The 11,379-nt window shown below is 41.8% G+C and overlaps 1 protein-coding gene across 2 annotated transcripts in view; it reads left to right on the plus strand.

Moving 5' to 3' along the window:
- RNF144B (ring finger protein 144B) overlaps positions 1–7,708 on the plus strand; it is a 158,102-nt gene extending 150,394 nt beyond the window's left edge. For both annotated transcript variants that reach the window (XM_070361049.1, XM_070361048.1), the window contains exons 7-8: positions 2,922–3,011; positions 4,178–7,708. In XM_070361049.1, the coding sequence (XP_070217150.1) occupies positions 2,922–3,011; positions 4,178–4,318 (231 nt within the window). In that variant the 3' untranslated portion in view covers positions 4,319–7,708. The remainder of the gene's footprint in view (positions 1–2,921; positions 3,012–4,177) is intronic.
- Positions 7,709–11,379: the final 3,671 nt, after the last annotated feature.

Below are 11,379 nucleotides of genomic sequence, written 5' to 3' on the forward strand. Positions count from 1 at the left end.
CCCTGCTATTTGTGAGGTATGTCTTTTCAAGTTCGGGTGCAGTTCCATTCAGTCCAGTGCTGAGGCTAATGGTAACCTCATTTAAAAGGTAATATGAAGAATTGGTGAGAATTCTATTGTTTTCAATTCTAGTGTTTTACAGTTTGCAGCGACATATTCCCTTTAGATATTCCCTATTTTGGCAGTTTGTTTATAGTTATTCCCTGTTTTGGCAATTCGGACCTTTAAAATATGTTTGTATCAGTGTAAGCCCTCAGTCACGGTTGGATGGGTGGCTATTCTTTTTGCAATTTTTTTGTTTTAATTGCTTGAAAGTGAAAGTTTCTCAGTTGTGTCCGACTGTTTGTGCCCCATGGACTATACAGTCCATGGAATTCTCCAGGCCAGAATATTGGAGTGGGTAGCCTTTCCCCTCTCCAGGGGATCTTTCCAACCCAGGGATCGAACCCAGGTCTCCTGCATTGCAGGCGGATTCTTTACCAGCTGAGCCACAAGGGAAGCCCTTTAATTGCTTTGTTTGCTTCAGTTTGTATCGGTCTTTAGCATTATACACACTCAGTGAATGCAGTTAACATGGCTGCGTGCTGGCCACCACATGCCTGGTTTTTAACTAAAAATTAGATAAGTTATTTAGGCTGACATCTATGAGTAAGAATCTTAATCAGCTTGATGTCAGGGTTTCAGGAAGGCATATGCATTGGGGAGAAGAAATTTGACCTTTTAGACTCTAGAATCTCCATGACTCAGGTTGACAGACAGGTGTTCATTCTGTTAAAATATGTGATTTGTTATAACCCCTTGAATTACAATTAAGTTTGAATTATAATAATGTTTGATATTTGAGATGTCTCCTAATTCCAAATGAATGATACTCTGGATGAGGGTATGACTCATGATTATGTACCCCTCATGCTTTACAAATGAAACAAATCCAGTTTTTTCCCCTTCAGGTTTAACCAGCTTGTTAATAGGATTCACATCCACAGAGGTTGAGCCCATGAGGTTCTCTTTAGGAGGCAAGAGCCTAGGGGAATAAATATGTGTGCCAGATCGCTGCATCCTTCGGCTGAAATGTGTTCTGGGTGTGGTGTTGCAAAGAACACAGTGTTGTCGCTTGAACTGTTCTGGTTCTCGAGGTGAAATGGTACAGACATGAGATTGCTAGGTACGCGGCATCTTCTGGTCATTGTGTTTTGAGGCCTCATTTTCCTGGATTTTGGCCAGGGACCGTTGGCTTATGGGTCACGATGTGTTTCTGTAGCCAAGTGTTCCATGTCAGATGATGGTGTTGGTCTTTATTTATAGGGAAGTTTTAGTGTCGGTCTAGATGAAGGGGGATTGTCCACAAGCCAAGCCTGAGACCAACACCAAAAAGAGTGATTTTGAGTTTTGCTCTGGGGAGTTGGGTTTGTTCCTGCCTTGATTCTCATCTCCACTGTTTCAGAGGATGAGATAGTCTTCATCCTCTGCTTTGGGATCCTCAGAGACTTGTCCCCTTGGGTTCTATCTTCTCTCTCCTATGACTTCAGCTTCCATTCCCTGCTCTCTAACCTACCCATGGATTCAGTTATGTCCCATTTAACAACAAGTAACACTTTTCTCAAGGCTGCAGCTTTGCCTTGCTGCCATTCTGTTTCTCTCCTTCCTTTAGAAGCCAAGCCTCTAGCTGTTGACACTCCAGTCATTGCAGTGACTCAGATAGCCAGACCCTGACTGTGTTCTCTCAAGGCTTTGAGTGATTCCTTCTGAGTAAAATCCAATGGATACTTTAGTCCTCCCCTTTCCTAGATTCTCTGCTGCCTTTGACATCTTGATCACCTCCATTCCAGTGAGACCATCTCCTCTGATTTCCTTTCTGGCTGCTGCTCAATTTCCTTTCCAGGTTCTTCTTTGGTCTACTCTTTTGTTTTCTCCCAAATTTGTGTAGAATAGTCACTTTATTAGTCAAAGTTATCCAGAGAGACAGACCCAATAGAATAGATAGGTGGGTAGATAGATTGATTCTTGGGGATTTAGCATAAGGTATTTTTTCACATGGTATTGGAGGCTGAGAAGTCCCATGAGCAGCTGTCTGTGAGCTGGTCGGCCCAGGAAAACCAGCAGTGTCCTTCAAAGCTCAGGGAGCCAGAGAACAATGTTGTATATTCCAGTTCAAGTCTGAATGCCTGAGAAACAGAAGTGCCAAGGGCAAGAGAAGATTCCAGCTGAAGTGGTCAGGGAGACAGGTATTCCCCTTGGCCTGCTCTTAAATATGTGTGTTCTATACCCTCTCCCTGGGTGTAATCTCATCTACTTCTCTGGATTCTTTGGCCCAAGGACACTGTTTCCCAAGTCTTCTTCCCAGAATCCAGATATGTATAATCAGCTGCCTTTTGAACAGCACTGCTTGTACGTCTCAAGTTCAACACGTCCAAACTGTGGCCATCATCTTCCCAACAGAATCCTTCTCTATGTTGTCCCTTCCCTCAACAAAGTCCCTGCCTCCTACCCAGTGCTTCTCCCTCATCTGGGGTTTCTTCTCCCTGGTTCCCCATCCCGTTAGTTACCTACATAATTCTGCATGACTGTATTTACCTCTTGTCTGTCTCAGCCACTGGCGTGTTATCTCAGCTGGTTTACAACAGAGCCTTTTAGCTATCTCCTTCAAGATTCTTTCATTCCATACTGCACTTCTACTAGAGTTACCTTTCAAAGATAATCAGTCAGGTCGTTAATCTTCTTTAGAATCAATAAAGAGTCTCAGGGACTATAATCTGTTTTCACGCAATGATTTATAAAACTACTATCATCTAAGAATTGTCACTCGGGAGTTCTTAGAGGCCATCGTTAATTTTATCCACTGAGGTGATCTGATGGGGTTAGTACCCGTCTCTTGATTCAAAAACTGTGTGTTTACCAAAACCTCTCTCTTTGTTTTTCAGAATGACATTTTCCTCAGACACTATGACAGAGGACCGTGTAGGAATAAGCTTGGCCACTCAAGAGCCTCAGTGATGTGGAACCGAACACAGGTACCCCGACCTTAGGAGGAGCATAAGAGAAGCCAGGCTTTGAATGGGTTGAAAAGCCCACCTACTCAGTTTCCCCGCCTCTATTCCCTTCTTACTCATCCCAGCCTGAGAGGTTCTGGGAAACTTCTGGGCGTGAAGTTAATCCAGAAGCCCAGTCTCCTAGAGAAGTGGAGAGTCAGGGTGACAGAGCAGACAAGAATCAGACTGGCCAAAAAGTTCGTTCAGGTTTTTCTGTAATACCTTATGGAAAACACTCCAGCAGAATAAAGACAAAGCCGAATGCTCGTTGCTCCTGAAAAAAACTGGTAGAGTGAATTCCCTAGAGCCCTTTGGGGCATATTTGCTATGGAAGGCAGAAGTCTTAAAATCCCATGAGCTGTGTTGGGGCGTGGAAGCCTCTGTACATACCGTTGTGTGCTTACGTGGCAGGCTCAAAGGGAGTCCTGAGATTTATTTTTAAGAGTTTTTCATGTTCCTTTTGAGGAAGTTGGTGTTCATAGCCTAGTAGCCATTATTAACATCCCTCTGAGGATGTTACCGTTTCCTCTGAGACTGCTGAGAAACAAGTAGAGAGGCAGCCAAGACCGACAGTTCGTGATCCCACTGAGCTTGCGCCAGAGCCTGAGTGAGCATTTGGTTTGTCCTTGGTGTCTCCCTGCTTTATCTCCAGTTTAGACCATTGCCGGGCACTGGATGGAAGCTCTCATATTTGTAACTGCGTCATGTGCCTGAGACGGTGTCTTAGTTCGAGCCGCTGTGACAAATGACCATAGAATGGAAGACTCAGACCGCATATTTATTTCTCACGGTTCTGAAGACTGAAAGTCTGAGACTCAGGTGCCAGTGTTGTTGAGTTCTGATGAGGACACCCTTTGTGGCTTATAGATGGCATTCTTCTCACTGTGTCCTCACATGGCAGAGAGTAGAGAAGAAACCAGCTCTCTTGTGTGGCTTCTTATAAGGGTGCTAATCCCATCATGAGGACTCCACCCTCATGGCCTAATTACTTACCAAGGTTCCCATTTCCACACATCGTCCTCCACTTAGGGATTAGAGTTTCAATCTATGAAATTTTAGCAGGGGGCAAGAGCAGTCCACAGCTGATGGTGGGAGTATATACATAGAAAGACTGACGTGCTGAATAGGCTTTTCTTCTACATTTCCAGGTGGTTGGGATTCTCGTGGGGTTGGGCATCATCGCCTTGGTGACTTCGCCCTTGCTGCTTCTGGCTTCCCCGTGCATCATCTGCTGTGTCTGCAAGTCCTGCCGGGGCAAGAAGAAAAAGCATGACCCGTCCACAACCTAAAGAGCTCAGTTCGTGTCCGTGTGCCGCAGGTGTCTGGGTTATACAAGACTGCAGTGCTAAAACCCCACTTAATGAACTCACCTTCTCCTCCCTGCCAAACTTTGGAAGTGCCTCTGTGTCCAGACTTTGAACTTGCCTGCCCACCTTTGGCATCCATAAAGGCCAAGCGCTTTTGTGTGTGTTCCTGTGTAAAGAGAGCCCAGGTTCAACAGTCCAGACTGTGTCTGTGGAGTGTGTTGAGAAGCTCTGGGTTGATGAAGAGAAACTAACACATCATCGTGTTATCATTCAAAGGCTTCCCCAGTGGACTGTTCAACTTCCCACCAAATCCATGAAGCCTGAATGAACACTTGGTATAGTAAATGCACTGCCAACCATCACGACACACACTCTCACTGAGAAGCCAGAGTCTGTCCTGGGTTGATTTGACCATCACAAGAAGCATAAGGAAAACCTCCTGTAGGAGGGGAAGAATAAGACTGTTTAAGGGGAAATTCTTGTAAGAATTGTTATTCTCATGGGAATTATAAGAGGGCTGCTTATCTTGGGAGTTGATATGGTGGTTCTGCCGGTTACTGGGCGTGCTGATTTTGCCAGTAAGTTGGCAGAAACACAATAGGTTTCTCCTGTGATCTCAGCTTCAAGCCAGAGAGACTGCTATGCCAAGGGAGTTGGCCCTTCCCAGAAAAAGGGCTGCATGCAGCAGGTGAAACCGTCTGGTCTAATTTAGCATCTGTCCCTTGGGTGATCAACTTTGCCTCCAGCCAGTAGTGGTGGTCTGCAGGATTGTTTAATATGAAGTTTGGGTAAAGTGGCAGGGATTCAGAATCGTCATCGTAGGTATCAGGGACCTTTCTTGAGCTCTCTGTTCATGTGCCCAACAGATTTAGAATTGGACCTACAAGTACCCACCAAGAGTGAATATTAAAGTCATAGATATATCCAGAATCTATGTAACTTGCCGCTTAACTAAAGTTTGAATCCATTGGGCATGAATGGATATCTCCAATAGTACACACAAAATACGTGTTTACTTGAAACCCATTCTGTCTTCTGGGGCTAATATGGTTTATTATAAATCAACCTAATTTTTTTTGCATATTATATATGTCAGTTTTGGTTACAAGTGCATTAAGTTACCCAAAGGTTTCGACTCATAACTCTTAAAGCAGTACTCAGTGTGATGCCCTGTCAGTTTTGTAAAACACAGATCGATAATCAAATTATTTATTTATTTTCGAACACAGTTCAGAGCAGGCCTCTTCCCAGCAAAGTTTTGCTCTTTCAGCATCTGTTCGGGTGATCTTGAGTACCTTTTGTATGTACAGGGCAGTGATATAACAACAAAAAATACCTGAGAAACAAAATGTCCATGCTTTCTGTATCTTTAACACTTTGTGTTTGTATCACCTCATGGTGGCTTATTTTTCCTGTTGTACCATCCAGTCAGATTTTGAATAAACGAGTTTTGAAAAGACAGTACCTTTTACTATAATTGCCATTAGCAAAGTAGCCTGGTACTTCATGAGAACGGTATTAACTATTAGTGGACGGCTCTTTCTGAAGCTCGGAGTACCACATCAGGACCTAGGATATTTTCTGAGGTCACTGGACAACTAGACTATTGTATTGCTGCTATCCCTGACCTGTTATTACAGAATGATGCTTTGCCTATGTAATGGATTATATTCTAAGTGGGGATGTGTATATTAAGGAACTTTAATTCACAAGTACATATTGATATCCAGTGTATGTAAAATACATCTGTTGGTTGTGTACATTTTTATTTACAGTTTGTATAGAACATAGATGAGAACTCTGGGAAAAATTTTGAATGGCAACCCACCCCAAACTATTTTTAATCATTCATTAGAGATTTCTCAATAGTGTCTTTATTTTCCTTTGAAACTATAAATACGTCAGAAAAAAAAATCAGTATCTTCTTCTATCACTGTTTTGTGCTAGTATAAATATAAATGGACACAGATTTGAATACTTTTCTTTGTCTTACACTGCCTCATTATAGAACAGGGCATTTACAGCTGCTCAGGGGATCACAGGGACTCAACTGAAATTGAAATTTTGTATCAAGAATGTCCGTCATGGCAATGTACTCCCCCACATTAATATACTCTCCAAGCTTGGATCCATGAAGAATCTTTAAACAGGGGCTGATTTCACGTAACCTAAAGTGCTACATTATCAGAAGCAGAGCTCTGGAATTTGAAGAAAAGGAGGAAGAAAGCATTAATGCTCTTTCCTTGGCAAATTGAAGGAATATGTCTTCTCACAGAAATACTATGAAAGAATTAGCTTACTTTTTTGTGGGGAGTGGGGAGTGTTTGTCCAATAGATTTGAAATAACTGGATTTAAGTTTTTAAATGTTGAAAAGTGCCTGAAAATTGGTTGATTTCTTAAATCGCTCAACAGTTTGGGTTGTGTGAGACTGTTGGAATCAACAGGAACGGGTTGGTTGGTTAACCCAAATATATCTCTGGTGCATCAGAGGGCAAGCTGCAAGCCAGTCTAGAGATTGTGTTTATAATGGGGAAAGCTGACAACTTTGATAACAGACTGATGCTTTCGTTTTGTATAACTGGCCAGAGAAAGGGTTGAACCTTGTCTCCTTCCTGTTTGTCAGCTCTGTTCTTTGCTAGTGATCTCTGTCTGTCCTAGGAAGAAATATGGGTCTATTTAATGATATTTGGATGTCGTGGCAAAAATCTGTGTTTGGGGTATTGTAGTCCACTTGAAACAGAAATTCAAAAAATCCTTCACCGCATTGTCATCTGGAAGGAATAACTCAGCATCCAGGTGAGGTGGGGAGGTGAAGAAGAAAACCATATGGAAGCAAATTTTGGAAACTTAGGCATCCTGTGTTCATGCCGTGAATGTTTACTCCTGACTTGAAACCTCTAGTTTGAAAGAGGCCTTTGAAAAAACAAACAACTCACAGTATAAATTTTCTTGTAGCTGGCATCACAAAAATCCTTACCTATTCAGGTTTGAAAATCTGTGTTGGTTTGAATGTTAATCACTGTTTCTTAGAACCCCAAAATGTCTCTTAAAAACTATGTAGAATCTAAATGTGTATTACTTTAGCCTTCCCTACACAGTGCTTCTAAAAAACTGTCTGTTCATGAATGGATACCTTCATGTATATAGAATATGTGTATATGTGTGGTTTGAAAGAGTTTCAGAATGCCTTAGATGAATGACATTTTATAAAACTGTTACAGTGGCTATCTATAGGCTATTACATCTCTGTTGATTCATGATCCAGAAAGTTTTGTTCTGTATTTAAGAAATTGCTGTTGTGTTATATTTTTCCAAGTATTTGAAAGGAAAACACCTGGCCTCTCTGGCCCCAATAAATGTGGAGCAGGAAATCAAGTGTGTTATTTTTTGTTATGGTGTGTAGTTCTAGACACATTCAGTTTTATCGTGAAGGCGCCAACCGGGTCACTATTAAATCTCAAGTTTGGAATTCAAAAACAGTAACTTCTGTAATATCGTATGTGGAAGTAACTCTTGTTACCTTGTTTCTTAAAAGAAGTAAGAGCAAGTGTGATGCCTTCACTCATTGAAGACTTTTTTTTTATTTTATTGGAGGAAAATTGCTTTACAATATTGTGTTGGCCTCTGCCATAGTGAAAGTGAAAGTCACTCAGTCATGTCCGACTCTTTGTGACCCCATGGACTGTGTCCATGGAATTCTCCAGGCCAGAATACTGGAGTGGGTAGCCTTTCCCTTCTCTAGGGGATCTTCCCAACCCAGGGATTGAACCTAGGTCTCCCACATTGCGGGTGGATTCTTTACCAGCTGAGCCACAAGGGAAGCCCGAGAATAATGGAGTGGGTAGCCTATCCCTTCTTCAGGGGATCTTCCCGACCCAGGAATCAACCCAGGGTCTCCTGCATTGGAGGCAGATTCTTTACTGACTGAGCTATGAGGGAGGCCTCTGCCGTACATCAGCATAAATCAGTATACATATGTCCCCTCCCTCCTTCCTGAACCCCCCTCCCATCTCCTACCCCATCCCACTCCTCTAGGTTGTCACACAGCTCTGGATGGAGCTTCCTGTGTCACAGCAAATTCCCACTAGCTAGCTGTTTTAAATATAGTAATGTATATGTTTCCATACTTCTCTCAGTTCATTCCACTCTCTCCTTCCCTCACTGTGTTCACGAGTCTGTTTTCTATGTCTGCGATTCCTGCTGCAGACTTTCTTGTTGTGTATGTGATATTCCACACTGCCAATACACAGGCACTGATTACTATCCAGAAAAAAAACAAAATAATTTAGATCTTTGATGATCCTGATAAAAAATGCTGCCAGGCAGCAGAGCTATTAGTTCTGTTAAATTTGTGCTGGGCTCTGTGCACTTTTTCTAACCTTCTAAAAGTCTGTTAGAATGTGTTTCCTTGTTATAATTTTTTAAAGAAAGGGTTTACACGTGGAGGGTTAACTTCAGGTCATTTCCATTTGATTAGTATTCAAGGCAGGACTAGCCTGAAGTTGAGTGCCAGAAGTTGGTTAACAACTAGAACTTGTGTCTCTGCAAAACTGGAAGCTCACATTCCTACACTGGTGTTGATGCCTTTTTTTAATTTAATTTTATTTTATTTTTAAAATTTACAATACTTTTTATTGAATGTTATTTGCTTCTTATACAATATCTAAGTTGGTAAAGGATCCATCTGCCAATGCAGGAGATGGCAAGAGACATGGGTTCAATTCCTGTCTTGGGAAGATCCCCTGAGTCGGAAAGAGGAGTCTGGTGGGCTATAGTCCATAGGGTCACAAAGAATCGGACATGACTGAGTGACTGAGCACATACACACACACACACACACACACACACACACAATACCTGAGTACAGAGGTTTATAATTGATTTATAATTCAAATTTCATTTTCTAAACATTCAGCTTGGAGGAAATCAATAAGATCACTTAAAAACACTTTTGGGTTATGATTTCTTAATTTGCTTAATCGTCTCCTAAAATGTGAACATTATTTCGTTTTCAAAGTGTGCTTATTATTTGCTGAACTTGAATTTGCATTCCCAAAGAATTATTGGATGAACTCTTTTTTTTACAGCAGTGATTTTAATTAATCCCCTAACCAGCAAATTCATTGCAATGTAAATTATGAATCGAGTGAATTAGGAGGAGAATTATAATTAGGTTTTCCTGTAATTCAATTATTTTCATTTGTTAGATAATCTAGTTTTTTAGACCCTAAAGATAGCATCCAGTTCTACATTATGAGAAAAAAATTAATTTCTTTGAATAATTTAATAGCAATTAAGTACAGTTTACTTATATATTTTTTCATATGCTTTCTAAAGAATTTTTGAGAACAGTGTTATGAAATAAATGGAGCAGATATTGGATCTACTTCATAGAGAAAGCAATGGTTTTGTGTACATGTCCTGCCAGGGGTCATACTATTGATAAGTGGCAGTTAGAAAAAGAATGCCATGGAGCTCCCTGGTGGTCTAGTGGTTAGGATCCTGGGCTTTCAATGCTGTAGTCTGGGTTCGATCCCTGGTTGGGGAACTGAGATCCTGTAAGTAGTATGACAAAAAAAAAAAAAAAAAAGAATGGCAGACTCCTTGGAAGTATGTTAATGTTCCTTCATCAGTTGGTAATTCTGAGCTTGCATTTACTCTGAAGTCTGTGAGTCCCAAGAGAATGTCCTCCTCTTCCAATTATCTGTATCAGTGGAATTTACTATTAAAGAGAATTTATTAGAGTTTGTGTTTTGGTGTGTCTGACAGCATACCTAGGGCAAAGGGCCACCCCTGAGATCAACCTGTCACTGCTTGGGGTTCAGTGAGAGGAGAAGAGCAGGAGACAGGAGGCGAATGGTGATTCCTTAGAGAAAGAGTGCAATGGCATGTATCTGACTTGCTAATACGGGAACCAGAACTATATAGCTGGGTCCATGTGCGTATTCCAAAAGCCGAAGTGTTTACCTCTTCCCCACAAATACGAGGTACATTGTCATCAGTTCCTTTTAATGTTTACAGTCAAGACTCAAAAGTGATTAAGGCAGATCCAGATCTTTCCCTCTTAACATTATTAACTTGTACTCTAAAGTGGATTTGTAGCCTATCGTTAAATAAATCAATCGATGGGCAGTTTCAAAAGCAAGAAAAGGAGGGCTAAAGAAATTAATGAATTTCAGAGCTATATAAAGAAGTGCTTTGAATTTCACTTTCTGCATAAAGTTTGTCTTTCAGTTTTGTCAATTTTCCTTTTTTATGTGTATTAAAACTAGGATTCAGGCTTTTGATGAGAAGCAGATTAAGTCTGTGGAGAAGGCAATGGCAACCCACTCCAGCACTCTTGCCTGGAGAATCGTAGGGACCGTAGAGCCTGGTGGGCTGCCGTCTATGCGGTCGCACAGAGTCAGACACAACTGAAGCGACTTAGCAGCAGCAGCAGCAGCAGATTAAGTCTGATGTTAGCCATTTTATCTTGTGGTTCCCTAGTGACCTGGCATGATGTAAGGGGATATATTTTCTTTTGAGGGGAGTGGATGGGTGGTTGACATTTACGCTATTGAACGTATTTAAATAAAATGAACATGAAGATTTTCTCGAGGTGAGTTTTAAGACTTTTGATTATTCATCGGCCCTGGCTGAATTTTTTTGAAGTCAAGCCAGTTTGTTTAAATAAAAGCAAACAGGTCCAGAAATCCACACACTGCCCCACATGGTGTGTTCCAAATTCCAGCCTGGTCCTAGGACTTATGCACCACAAGGGCACGTGAACAAAGTTGGGAGAGTGTTGATCGATCTGTGTCACCCTGGGCATAGAACCCGAAGGCAACATCATCTGACCTCCCTGCCCTCTGCCAGTCCTGGCAGTGTGGGGCTGGGAGGGGGAGCGGGCAGACACCTGCCTTGTCATAAGTGGCTTCAGTTCCAATCTGGCTTTGCTCTTCACCGGTGGTGTGATGTGGGGCCAACCGCTTATCACATGGTGTCATTTCATCCGTCTTAGCTCAGGCTTCATTTCATCCGTCTTAGCTCAGGCTTCGGAGGA

This window comes from Bos mutus, chromosome 23, assembly GCF_027580195.1.
Source record: "Bos mutus isolate GX-2022 chromosome 23, NWIPB_WYAK_1.1, whole genome shotgun sequence".
Classification (NCBI taxonomy): Eukaryota; Metazoa; Chordata; class Mammalia; order Artiodactyla; family Bovidae; genus Bos; species Bos mutus.